General features: G+C 41.1%; 2 protein-coding genes across 2 annotated transcripts; one reads left to right on the plus strand and one right to left on the minus strand.

Moving 5' to 3' along the window:
* Nucleotides 1-342: 342 nt before the first annotated feature.
* On the minus strand, nucleotides 343-2885 carry LOC130073208 (uncharacterized). Its single transcript, XM_056238676.1, has 8 exons — nucleotides 2504-2885; nucleotides 2261-2375; nucleotides 1979-2112; nucleotides 1778-1882; nucleotides 1558-1650; nucleotides 1360-1446; nucleotides 844-878; nucleotides 343-390 (listed from the first exon to the last, which is right to left on the minus strand). Exons 1-8 carry the CDS (start codon nucleotides 2553-2555, stop codon nucleotides 343-345), a joined length of 669 nt encoding a protein of 222 aa, XP_056094651.1. The 5' UTR covers nucleotides 2556-2885.
* A 5586-nt stretch (nucleotides 2886-8471) lies between these two features.
* On the plus strand, nucleotides 8472-9458 carry LOC130073209 (putative nuclease HARBI1). The gene has a single exon (XM_056238677.1). It carries the CDS (start codon nucleotides 8472-8474, stop codon nucleotides 9456-9458), a length of 987 nt encoding a protein of 328 aa, XP_056094652.1.
* The last annotated feature ends 4423 nt before the right edge of the window (nucleotides 9459-13881 follow it).

Here is a 13881-nt window from a genome sequence, read left to right on the forward strand (position 1 = left end):
GGTGCAGGCACACAAAGTGAAGTTTCCTGCCGCCAGCGCGTCCGTATCTCGGCCAGATTGCGTTCGTTACTACTAGGCAACATAGATGCACGAACACACGGAAGTTGACGGAACATTCTCGGCCACCGCGACATTGCGCGAACACACGCACACACATTCTCGGCCACAGTAGCCTACGTTCGTTACTAGGTAACCAACAATATCGCGCAAACACACGTCGTGGTCATAGGTCGTGATGGAGAAGGTAAGTTGGAAGAAAGCTTGTCTAACATTTTTAGGCTAGAACATTTAATATATAGCCCATCGTATTCATTATTATTGATGCAGTCAAAAACTCTACAACTACTTTGCAACCAGGCCAGAAGCTTTGGCTAAGGGAAATGTTAGTGGCTATGGGAAGGAATGAAGATGTATTTCTACATTTTATTTTAAATTATATATTATACTGTAATAGTCTTTCTAGTTACATTAAGGCTACATGTATTAAAGCAGAGTGCTCTGGGTAATATTTTATATCCTGTCAAAACATTAATCATTGCCATTGCATTTGTATTTTTCAAAGATGTCAGGGAAAAATGCAAAAAGATTTGTTTTTCCAAACTGTTTGGAGCAATTTGTTATATTTGTGTAATTTTGAAATATAACATTAAAGAGTATATTTGATGTGATGAATTGCTCTGCCATTTATCAGATTTACCAATTGTTATAATTTCAATTTGTGCTGGTTTATCATGAACAATGGGTAAAATTGGGGGGCGGGGATGAGCGGGGCTCCACTGGGGCTCCTCCCCTAAGGCTCCTCCCCTAACCGCATGTGATCTCACTCCAAGCTTTTGGTAAAACTTGAGAACCCTGCAATAGGCCATGTAGCTGAGCCGCTGAAACATTGTGAAAGCTGAAAAAAAGTGTTAATCTGGAGAAAAGACTCAGGTTATTTATACATTAAGGAAATAATACACACAATGATGGTCAATAAAATCAACCCACAGCTGCACACTATACTGTATACTGGATACAGTACAGGCCAAAAGTTTGGACACACCTATACGTTTCCTTTATTTTCATGACTATTTACATTGTAGATTCTCATTGGCTACTTTGAAGAAACTAGAATATAAGACATGTTTTCAGTTATTTCACTCTTTTTGTGTACATAATTCCACATGTGTTCATTAATAGCTTTGATGCCTTCAGTGAGAATCTACAATGTAAATAGTCACGAAAATAAAGAAAAGGCATTGAATGAGATGTGTCCAAACTTTTGGCCTGTACAGTATATATGTATATATAATATATATATATATATATATATATATATGTTGTAAACATTGTTAACACTTTTTTATTTTTATTTCTTACGTGTGCAAGGAATTGGCCCTGTTTCATGGCCGACTCTGAAGGTTGGCTTGAAGAGGAGGTGACCTCCAGGCTCTCCACCACCGCTGGCTACTTGTGGAAAGGTATGTAAATGTTAAAATCAGAAAACAAGAAAAAAAATAAGTATAAACAGGATATTTATTGTACACATGTTCTTGTAAATTTGTATGAAAAAGTCACCATGTGAATAGGGGAAGCCCATATTAATGTCAAACACTGGACTCAAGTGTTGAGGTGGTGGTGGTGTTGACTGGAGCGCTGAGCTATTGATTACTAGATGACCATTGAGGGAAAATGATAACAAGAGAGGCAGATTGTCAGACAAGGACATGAACAGGACAGAACATCACCTTTGTACTTTCATTTGTATTGTAATTTTGCTATAGAGCATGATTCCTACCATTGAAGGGGTCTGACTCCCTCCTCACATTCCAGCTTATGTCTGTAAAGGTTTCCTGTCCTGTGTTGTCCAGAGACTCCTGACCCATGTCCACAGCGATGTCCGCTTTTTGATAAAGGGAAAACCGTGAATCAACATATTGCAGTGGTACAAATCACTGGACTGTACATTGTTGCATTTGGCAATCAAATCAAAACTTACAGAGGGGGGCTGGAGGGAGACTAGGAAGGGTAGCGCTAATAGGGAGAGGTTGAGGCCGAGGCCGAGACTCTGGTCTTCTTTTTGGAGTCTGCTCAGTTTCAGAGTCAGTACTGCCGTTTTCAAATCCTGGGTAACTAGTGAAGACAGAGGTCAAATTGTAATGACAAGGCAATAGCATCATTGAATGGGCAGGCATGAACAAAGGCTTTGTTTTTTGTACCCTAAACCCATCCCCAGCCATAGCTTTTGCAGTAATACAACAATTATCTATAATGTACATACTGTGTCGCTTTTCTTCTCCTTTTTGCCATTGAGCTCTCATCCTCTGACTGGAGGACTGCCATTCCATTTCTGTTGTAGTCCTTCAGCTTTTGCCTTGCCTTACTGAAGTCATCTACTATTATAAAAAAAATAAAAAAATAAAGAAAGACAGATATGGAGATAATTAAGGATAAATGAAGTAAGGCATAACTGTTGTCCTAACATGGAAAGACATAGAATTACCCTGTTTGCTTGTTTATTTACCTTTTTCAAAGAGTGTTCTTATTTTGAAGATTTTCCAGCCAGGGCCTGGCATTTCATGCCTCTTTATGGCCTTTTGGGTTTTTTCCTCAGAAATGAATGTTGGCCAAAAACATTCATCACCTTTAACCCATGACCTCGGCACAACTTCTGTAATGTCCTCGTCGAGGAAAATTACTCCACAGAATGTCTTTTAGAAATCATTGTGTAAAAAATAAGATGATTAAAAAAATACATAACTGAACTGAACTGAACTATGATTTTCAAAAATAAAGTCTAGTCCTTCATATGAAACAACGGTATAACCACCATTGCCTCATTGAAAGGGACAGCCATGCATTTTTGTGTGAAAGATGACAGTTTGGAGAATTTTATCTCATGGCCTAGGTCACAATGTTTAAAATGTCCGAATTAAAAGGATAGGTAAAAAATGTTTCAACCATCCCGTACTGTCTGTAGGCAATTATGATATCACCGTGACAGTCAATTATATTAATTATTTGACACACATTTTTGCCCATCAGAAATGTGTTGTTTCGACATGTTGTGGTCATGGTGAACCTCTCTGATATCAGTTCGTCATACTGGTGACAGATCAAGTTTGGTACTGGTATAGGGCCTCGGGCATGTTCTTTGCACAATTTGATGGGCTGGTCACTTGTAACACCACCATTTAATCCCTCGGACAGGCGTCTGATTATTTGGGCCAGGGGATTTGAGGGTTTGTGTACAAAACCCTTGAGTTTTTGCAAATAATTTTCGTATGGAAAGGATGATATAACATCCAGATTGCCAAAATGTTTTGCATCCTGTGCAAGATGGGTCAACCCATGCACATTGTACACTAGCTGATCATTTCCATACAGGCGGGCAAAATGTTCCACAAAAGCATGAAGGAGGCTGTTGGGATATTCGTTGTACTTTCTGGCAAAGAAAGGGGAGACCAGCATTGCCATGGCTGTCGACAGCAGCAGGAAGTTTGCATATAGATCAGATCTTAACACCTCGCGCAACACCACCGGCCCTGTGTATAAGAGAAACTGACGGAACTCCGTCGCCTTCCACCTATCCACTTCGTTCAGTGCTCTTGGCCTTCTAGCAAATTCCGAAGGTATGTGGGGTCTTAAGCTTAGAAGATTTCTGGATATTCTGTCCACGTCTCTCCCTGGTACACGGACAGTCAGAGGACCTTTCATCCACAGAAAGATAAGGCGCCTTACCACCCCCAAGCACACCAGGTGCATGTAGTCCAGTGGGACTTGGGACACCAAACCAAAATCTACATTTGTGAAGGCATGAGAACCATGGTGGTGTTCCTCATCCTCCTGCCTGGAAAATGCCTCATCAGACCGTGTTTGGCTATTCATGAGGGGGTATGTCATGCGGTGGTTGAGGTACACCCCACTCTGAATACACTTGTCACAACCATAGTAACCGTTAAAAGCCTTTGTGACTTTCACAAAGGATTTTGCCGGTGCGTCACAGATCATCGAATTAACTTTTAAAGTGAGCCTTTTCCCCTCAAATGTAAACCCCTCCTGTAATTGTGAGAGTTCATTTGCCAAATCTGTGAGATACATTTTTGATGACTCAGGTTTCTTTATACCTGAGTACATCCTAATGACTACAGGTTCTTTCATGGGTACTCCAACCAATCGACCTAAAATGGGCCACAACTGAAGACCTGAACTTTTAAAAAGTGGCAGGCCATCCACTGACATTTGAAGATATAAACAACATCCATCGACAAGCTTGTCTTTCCACTGGGAAAGGGTATGTTTTAACGCCTCAATAATGCCAATGTAGTGGTAAAGGCCACCGCAGAGCTCCTTAACAGAATAATCTCTTATTGTGTTAAGAAGAGTTCGTGCATCTTTTGGCAAGTCACAGTTGTGGACCGTTAATATTGCCAAGAGAGCCGAAAGTGCAATATGGGAAATACCATATGTTAATGCCCAGTTGGAAAGGCGATTTCTGAGTTTTTCTGGTTCCTCCCAGTCAGATATTTCTTCTACATCACTATCATCTTTTTCTTGATAATAAGATCTATCCTCTGGGTCAGACACAACAGCTGCCATTGGATCTAATCCAAGATTTTCTTCCATGATTTCATTTTCAGGTTCTGCAACATCATCTGTTGGAGACCCAATATCTCTGGGAGGAAGTGTGGCTGCAGGTGTTTCCTGGCCGATATCAATTAACCTTCTATTAAGGTCCACCCTGGCTCTTCTCCTCAACGCTGAACTGGAAACAGGTGTCTTGCGTCTATTCATTTTTTTACATTTAGGTAACTATCTAAACTGTAAATTGAATAATAATAATAAAATAAAAAAAGTATGGAGTTTGGAATGGAATGAAAATCTGAGTATTATACCTTCGTCTCAACAGTTTGCATCATCATGTTTTCAGCATCTGGAAAAAGAAATGGAAAGTATGTTGTAAGTTGTTGTCTTACTTAATTTTATTTATTATGTGACTGGAAAAGTTGTCTGGTTTATCAAAAATAAAGATTTGGTAACAAGTATAAAAAAATTTTCTCTATCCCTCTATTGGTCTATATTTATCCATCCATCTATCTATCTATCTATCTATCTATCTATCTATCTATCTATCTATCTATCTATCTATCTATCTATCTATCTATCTATCTATCCATCTACAGCTGACTCAGGAGACTCACTTTTGTTTACAAGAAAATGAAAGTAAAATACCAATAACAAAATTGTAATTGTAAGGTTGAAATTGTAATTGGGGTAGGCATGAGAAGAATAGTGGTTATGGTCTTTGTTCAGTGTAAGGTTGGAGGCATATACATTCAGATGTATTTCTAAATTATGTAGGCTAATGTCCCTGCCACTTTCTATCAGTTCTATCATATATTTTCTCTTCCTTTTCTTTAATTAATGTATATTTGATTTCAGTAATGATACTTTGGCCATGAATAATAAAAAAAAAAAAAATCCTAATCACAATTACTTAATTTATTTTTAGTCCAGGCAAAGTAGCATTTTACGACAGACTAATTGTAAAATATTTTTTTCAGCACAGATCATTTCTATGAGGTGCGCAGAACAACATACTAAAAGTCCTAAGAAATCCTAGTTGAGGAAATATGTTAATTTATCATCAATCCGAAATGTGTGCCAATAAGGCCAGGCAACAATAACAGAAAATTTAGAAAAATAACCCCTGAAATTCATACATTTTATATCATTTTATAATGCAATTTATTAGGCCTATATATTTATAGAATAGCAAAGTAATCAATATACAAGACTTAACCACATAGATATATAAAGGCTATCATGATCATTTTGCCAAAAATGAACAATGTATTTGTTTAGTTTATAATACGTTTTATTTTTTAACTTAAACAAATACAACATATAACATTCAAAACTCATCGGCTTAGACTGCCTTTGAAGAAAAATAAACACAACAGTTTTCTGTAGCCTTGTGCGAACTTATTCAATAGAATTAGACTTCTAGAATGTTATTTCCAGTGCAAAAATATATATTTTTAATTTTAGTAGTTTTTCTTATCATAGCCTACAAATGTCTTCGGAAACACATTTTACTCGATTTACTGAAGCCTGTAAAACGCATTTGCACATTGAGAGTCTGGCTCGCTCATAGGCTGCGTTGCGGCAACTGCACATCCAATGGCACGGGCGCCTCTGACGTGCGACCAATGAGCCAACTCTACGTCATTACACGTCAGAGCCCGCCAAGGGGGCGCCAAGTCCCCGAATTTGCCATTACAGCAGCGGGTTTTCGTTCATTCATCATAGTCTGTCTGACATATATATTAGAAGCTATGCGTCTGTCATGGATTTGTAGACTACTGAATTGATCCTCAAAAATACGGAACAAAGTGCGTTCCGTATCAGTTCAATACGGAACAAGCCTTTTATGTGTCAAATACTGAACGATTCGGCAACCCTAGTCTCATCTAACTTAACTGCTAGTTGTTAACAGCCAAGCAACTGCAATGTTCAGCAAGCCAAAAAGTGGTGCTCAAAAATAAAAAAGATAAGAAAGCTGCAGGTTGTGGCATCAATGATTGACACTGTTAGATGATGGCTAGCTGGCAGCATAAAATTCAAGCGAGTGTTTAAATGGTCGGTCAAGGTGTAAAATTAAGCTCACAATGGTGTCATTTTCATGAATGTGTGCCTGCAATTCTCAGCGCTTTAACGGCATAGCAGCTAAAGCTAAGATAAGGCCGTGACCAGATGTCCGAGACCAAAACCGGCGATATAATCCCAAAATTTTGGAAAAAACGGGGATATTTTTAGTTTGACTGTCAATCTGATTAAAATACATACAAGTTTTATCTTCAAAAAACAGGGACAGGTAACGTTAGTTTTTCTGTATTTTCCCGTAGGCAACCAAAAACGGGGACGTCTGGACATCCTAAGCGAAGACTATAACTACCTTTTAAAATTCAGTACATTAGCGCAAATATATGCCATTAAAAAGTTGATTCGGTTATCCTAATTGGGTCTATTCTGTGCTACACTCCAATTTGTAACATAACACTTTGTGGTGCGCAAATAACAGCCTGTAACTGCTATCTACAAAGCAAACAGCAATTCACTTGCACGTTTAAGTAATAAATTAGACAGTAAATTAGAATAAACACATACAAATAGATTTACATAATAAACACATAGAATAAACACATAAAAACTTACGTGTGGTAGCCTAGCTGGTCAGTTAAATCTGCGTTGACCGTTGAGCTTGATGATAGCCTATATCTTTTTTTTTTCTTTTTTTTTGGCGCTTCTGGCTGAAGTCCGTAGTACGGATGTGGACCGTATCTGCAAGACGACAGTCAAGCGAGACCCAACTTGGTTCACTTGGCGCTGTCGTGAAACGGACCTAAAACGGAGCTCAAACGGCTGTGCTGTAACGGACCTTATAGCATCACAAAATGTTGCTGTATAGTTTTTAAACACTAATAATATTGCTCAGATTAATGACAATGCATTTATCTCATGCTCTAGATAGAAAAAAAATATGCAGACAACCATGTTGTTTTGAAAATGTTTATTCCACGGAGTTCTTCACACAGTTTGAGAAAAGTATTTCGGATGTGGTCCACATCAGGTAGGCTAGTCTCTGTCAAAACAGTGTTGGCTCAAATCCGTTTTGCAGATATGGGCCAGAGCAGTTTTTAGCCCTTTTTTAAATGCAGTCGGCTCAGTTATGTATCACAGATTCGGGCCACACCAGTGTAGCCTATGTGAAAACAGTATCGGCTCAGATTCATATTGCAGATCTGGACCAAATCAGTCAGACACAGCTAATGTCTTTCGGTTACCTATGGGAAAAGTGATCTGGGCCAGATCTGTAAAATGGTATAAATACTGAACTGATGGCAGTTAGAATGCTTAAGCTGAAACTTATATCTGGCACGGATCTGGTTCACAATCAGAAAACGTCTCTAAGGGCCCGTCCACACGAAGACGCGTTTCGCTGTATACGTATAGATTTTTTATCGTATTGGCGTTTCGTCCACACGGATCCGGCGTTTTGGGAGAGTGAAACCGCTATTTTTTGAAACCGGGTCCCAAAGTGGATAAATCTGAAAACGACACCCTTGCGGTTTCGTGTGTACAGCCAATCCGTATATTTTGTGAAACGATGATGTCATCACATCACGTGTCGGCTGCGTGCGTGACGCGTCACACGTAACAGCAACAACAATAATGGCGGACTACATGATTGTGTTCGTGCTGCAGAAGCTACTAAGCCTACTAGCTTTATTACAGCAAAATCTATTGCTTCTATGCAACTGTGGTGAGCAACAAGCGATAATGGACAACACCATACGCCACATGCTCTTAGATCAACCAGGAGAGCAACCAGGAGAAAATTTTGGATAAGACCAGGTAGAACTAGCAGTTGGTGGGACAACTTTGTCAATGGCGTTGTTGTGGAAGATGAATGGAGGGAGAATTTCCGCATGTCCAAAGCATCTCTCGTCGCCCTGAGCGAGGAACTCAGTCCGTATATTGAAGGGCAAACAACAAACATGAGGGCACCAATTACTACACTCAAAAGGGTTGCGTTAACTCTGTATTATTTGAGCGACGAGGGACGGCTAAGGAAGACTGCTAACGCCTTCGGCGTGTCGCGACAGGCTGTGTCTGTTGTTGTCAGGCAAACTTGCAAAGCGATCGCTGTCCACCTGGGTCCAAAGTACATTAAGTTGCCTTTTATGGAGTCCGAGGCCGAGGATCTGGTTTTGCGTTTCCATCGTGCTCATGGCATGCCACAGTGTTTGGGAGCGGTCGACGGCACACACATAGAAATCAAGCAGCCGTCTACCAACTCAATGGACTACATCAACAGGAAAGGCAAACATTCTCTCAATGTACAGGCGGTCTGTGATTATAAGTACAGATTTATGGCTGTTGTGATAAAGTGGCCCGGGAGTGTACACGATGCACGGGTTTTTGCTAATTCAAAGCTTAACCTGTACTTTAAGACTGGCCAGATCCCTCCTCTGAAAAAACAGATTGTGGACAACGAGGAGGACATACCAATTTATCTTCTTGGTGACCCAGCCTACCCTCTGCTGCCTTACTTGATGAAGGAATATGCAAACGGTGGCTCCACACCTCAAGAACAGTACTTTGGGCTAAGTTTGTGTAGGGCACGGATGGTCATTGAGTGTGCTTTTGGTCGTCTCAAAGCCAGATTTGCTGCACTGAAAAGGCCTATGGACATCAACTTGAAGGACCTGCCCTTTGTCATTTATGCCTGCTTTGTTCTCCACAATTTTTGTGAAAACTGTAAGGAGACTGTGGCTGAACACACTGTGTTGGGAACGATGCAAGGTGATAAAGACTTACAGCCTCCTACACAGTGCAACAACTACCTCACAGACTGTAATGAAGGAGAAGGAAAGAGAGTGAGGAGAGTACTCACAAAGTACCTTGACCCTTAAAAATGCTGGCCATCAAGTTTTTTTTTCTATTTTGTTCAGTTTTTTTTTAAAGTATTTACACCATTTACCTTTGGAAAATGTACTGATGATTATTTTGAAAGTGTTGTGTTGAATATGTCTAGATAAAATAAATGACTGCAAAAATTCCAGAACTTTTTTTTTATTGGAAAATAAATATTTAGGTCAAAGAACCATTTTAAAAAACAGGTAATATTTTACAGGTATAAAGTGCAACAGTGCACAAAACACAATAACTATATACAACATGTCAACTACAACAGGTAAAATAATTACACAAAACAGGTCAAACTGTATAAAGTCCAACCGTGCACAGAACTGAAGTGCAGTGCAAACAATATAAAATCAAGAATTATATAGTGCAACAGGGCAGTCACTCTGTGTCGTCTTGCAGCAGTGCATGTCTGTATGAAAATGATGTTTGCTGATGTGGGGTGACATGTGGTGTTTGTGTGTAGAATTTAGGGCGGTACTGTCGAGGTTGGTTTGCTGGTTCATCGGGCCGAGGTGTGTGCAGGAAGGCTGGTGTAGTAGGGTGTGGTGTTGTGTTCATGAATGATGGTGGGTGCCCTTGGAATTGACCACTGCTGCTGTGGGGGGGTGTAAATTGCCGTTGGAATAACAATTCCCTCATGAAGGAAAAACCCTCCTGAATGGTGCTGGTAATGTTAGCAATGTTTGTATTTATCTGCAGCATGTTGTCGGAGTTGCGTCTAGAAGAGTCCTCCATCAACTCCAACATCCTCCTCTTTATTTTAAGGTCCTCCTCTGCCGGATCGGGCTCCTCTTTAGCCTGTCTCCTCTATGGCTGTTCAACTTTGCCTTAAATATAGCAGAGAAAATTTGCATTATTACAACGCAAAATAAGTTCAGAAAGCTATGTGAATAATCCACTAAACCAACACACCTACACAAAGAACATGCATCCATCCTAACTACACTGAAAAAAAAAAAATTTAATTGAATTTACTAAATGTTATGGTAAGTGGTTCCACACAATTGATTTTAGCTACATTTAAACAAATGCATTAAATTGGAAAAAATTAAAGGAATAGTTCACCTCAAAGTTGAAAATTGTGTCATTTACTCACCCTCAAGTTGAGTAATCAAAACAATAAAAAAAATTTAGCAAATTAAATGAATCTTTTTTTTTTCAGTGTATGCCCACATCAAACAATACTATATCATATGTAAATGGACTGCATTTATACAGCGCTTTCAACAGACCCATAGCCACCAAAGCGCTTTACATATTGCCTCACACATACTCGCTAAGCTTGAAATCATAAACCTGGAGCAATTTTTACCTGGAGCAAATCCCGGCGCTGCTTTACAACCGCAGATGGAAGACAAGTCGAGGGATTCAGTGGAGTTTGGAGAATCGGAAGGCAGCTCCACTGTCGATGTAGACGACTCTTCCAGGTCACCTGTCTCGATGCCGGCGTCGATGGAGCGTGTAGCAGGCGAACCACCCCAGATCTCCTCGCAAAGCTCATAAAATATGAGTACTACCCGTCCTTGACCACTTCGACGCCCTGTGTCCACCGCATGCCTGTATTTGCTGCGTATATTTTTCATCTTTGCGGTGACTTGGGCTTTTGAGACCATGCTAGCATCGTGAGGGAAATCCTTCTCGGTTAGCTCCCTCGGATACTGTGCCTGAAACGCGTCCGTTATATCACAATATTTGGAGTGACACGACTCCCAGTCTACGTTTTCTTGCAGCTTAGTGGACTTGTAGTCGAGTGTGACTCTAAGTAGTAGTTCGACTTCATCGTCAGTCCATACGAAAGACTCCACTCTTGCTCTTGAAGTTGTTGCGTTCGCCATCTTCGTCTTCTTCTTCTTGGTTCGTATTCAGCGCGCAAGGTTATGCGCATGCTCATAGTCTTCTTCTCCGTGTATAGTGTATCTCTGTGGCAGAATTACAGCGCCCCATACTGGTCTGGCATATATACTACACCGTTTTCAGTCGGTTTCAGTGGTTTCGTGTGTACGCAGATATTTCTTGAGACGACGCCGTGTTTACGGAATTTTTTTTTAGAACGAGGAAAACAAAATATCGGATAGGGAACGCACCGGCTTCGTGTGGACGTGCCATAAGATAGAAACGGAGGCAAGGGGCTTAAAACGGATCCGGGCCAAACGTAATTGCTATCTGGGATCACTCTGAATAGTAAAGTAGATGCAATGCATTTTCTGTGAAAAGCGCTATACAAATAAATTGGAATTGAATTGAAAGAGTCTGGACTAGCCCAATATGAGTCGCGCTGAAAGCAGGCAGGCACGCAGTTATGTAGCTCGCGTTTACACTTGCGTGCATGGCGGGCCCGTGCCGCGGTTCGCGTGAATGTGAAAGCAACACGGACTCGGGAGCGCTTGTTCAGGAAGTTAAGTAACCTGCCCATGCGTTTTAGCTGATTATGATGCATTTAGTTAAATAAAACACATGTAAGGGATGATAGTGTTGATGATTTACCTTGGATACGCGAGAGTTGAGTCTGCAGTGTATTTGCACATTGCGCGTGCAATCAGGGCAACACATTTGGAAATCCACTGTCTCCTCAAAAGAGTCAGTTTGAAAAACACAATATATTGACCCGCGTTCTGTTTTCTATCATGCGCCGTGCACGTTTGCGATGGCATAAGATGCACGCAAACTCAACAGGGTTCGATAGAATTGAGTGTGAAACCAGACCAACGCTGCGGGGGGCGCCGGGAACAATCGCGCTCGCGCTCGGACTCGGACCGCAGCAAACGAGCCCACTGTGAAAGCTCCGTCACCTGCCTCCGCAATTTTTCATATCAAAGCAGTGAAGGCGGGCGGGAACGTGAAGGAAAATGATAGCAGATAAACCAGCAGGGCGCGCACGGCGCACAGACTGGTGTGTGGAGGTGAATTCCAGTGAGCCGTTTGTGACGGGAGACCAAAAATAAATAGCGGTCAATAGTAAAACGACACGTCGACTAAAAAAATTGCCGTCGACTAATTTGCATGGTCGACTAAGTCGACTTATCACGGCAGCACTAGTCAAGATATATTGTACTATGGTACTGCCGTGCAAAGGCAAAAGACCGTAACTTTGTTTTGGTCGAAAATGAGCTATTGATATTTTTGGCACAGTCAAGACCTTCTTTATCATGTAGATAAGTATCTTGAGTCAATTCTGTTGTTTTTTTCAAGAAAATGGGTTTTTCAAGAAATGGGTTGTCTTAACAGTAACTTCCAAAAGCCCATGAGAAAGATTTGAGTGCAGGGCTGAGTGCTCCTGTGTGGCTGGAACCGCTCTCTGCAACCACAGTGTTGCACTACTGTATCAGACTATGAAGTACTCTACGTTGCAACTGACCGCCTGTTCTCAGCTGCACAGAAACTGAGCGGCGATGGCATAAACCACGAAGCACTGGTAAGCACTTAGGCTAATCACAAATTGTTGATGTTTCATTTATTTTTGAAATTGGATATAAACTCTACCCACCTTGTTTAAAAAGCACAATGAAGACAAAACAAGCGCATCATTACCACATAGATTACAGTTAGCTATGGTAGCTCTGCCAATCGCATTAAGAGGGGATTGGAGAAACTTGTGAAGCCTGTCTGGTGTATTAGTGTGGTTAGTTTGTGATGGTATGTTATGGTGGCTAACCAACTTCTGTCCTTAAGTTTTGTTTATTTGTTTGTTTACTTGATAGGGTGTGAAACCAGGCAGAGTGGGTAACATGGTCTTCATCTCAACAAAACCCAAGTCAAGACACTACACAGCTGTGTAAGGTAATTTTCACTGTCAAGTAATAATGTATTCTGCAGTCATTTGTCAGATTCTTTTTGTTTTGAGAGTTATTGTTTCTTTTTCTCTAATTATGACATAACTGTTTTCAAAGGAGAAAGCGCTGCAAAGCAGTGCGGGGGGACTTGCCAGACCCAGATGTCCTGAAGGTCGACGAGGCATACCAGGACTTCACGGCAGACCTTGCTCCGCTAATTACCACACTCTCCATAAGTAGTGATGTTCCCCTCGCCGATTCAGCCTTTGGGACCGTTCAAGAAGGCAGCCCTATTTCGTGCCAGTGCCAGTGAGTAGGATAATCATCCACCACCCAGACGCAACCCCTCCACCACCCCTGCCGTTAGATGGTCACAGACTGGACCCAACCACATGTTCCTTTGTGTGCGCTCACCAATAACACCTAAATGTAATGTCACATAACATCACTTTCGACATGGCAAGATCCATCGAGAAGGCTACGAGTGGCAGCGCAGAGTGGCACAGCCTGAGGAAGATGAGGCTCACATCCTCCAGGTTCCGGCAGGTCGTGGTCGTGGCCAGCATTTACCCGCTATATCTCTATAAACTTCGCAGCTTTAAAAAAAACAATCATCATTCCTAATGCCGATGCCTGACAG

The sequence above is a fragment of the Rhinichthys klamathensis genome, unplaced genomic scaffold (assembly GCF_029890125.1).
Source record: "Rhinichthys klamathensis goyatoka isolate OS25496 unplaced genomic scaffold, OSU_Roscu_1.1 h1tg000530l_1, whole genome shotgun sequence".
NCBI classification, from domain to species: Eukaryota; Metazoa; Chordata; class Actinopteri; order Cypriniformes; family Leuciscidae; genus Rhinichthys; species Rhinichthys klamathensis.

Excerpts from the sequence above, each read along its gene's own strand:
- LOC130073208 (XM_056238676.1), bottom strand. The coding sequence starts at position 2,555 with ATGCCAGGCCCTGGCTGGAAAATCTTCAAAATAAGAACACTCTTTGAA. Across the intron at positions 2,113-2,260 it reads AGGAGAAGAAAAGCGACACA|TTACCCAGGATTTGAAAACG; the intron begins GTATGTACATTA and ends TGTCTTCACTAG. Across the intron at positions 879-1,359 it reads AGGGCCAATTCCTTGCACAC|CGGCTCAGCTACATGGCCTA; the intron begins GTAAGAAATAAA and ends ACAATGTTTCAG.
- LOC130073209 (XM_056238677.1), top strand. The coding sequence starts at position 8,472 with ATGTCCAAAGCATCTCTCGTCGCCCTGAGCGAGGAACTCAGTCCGTAT.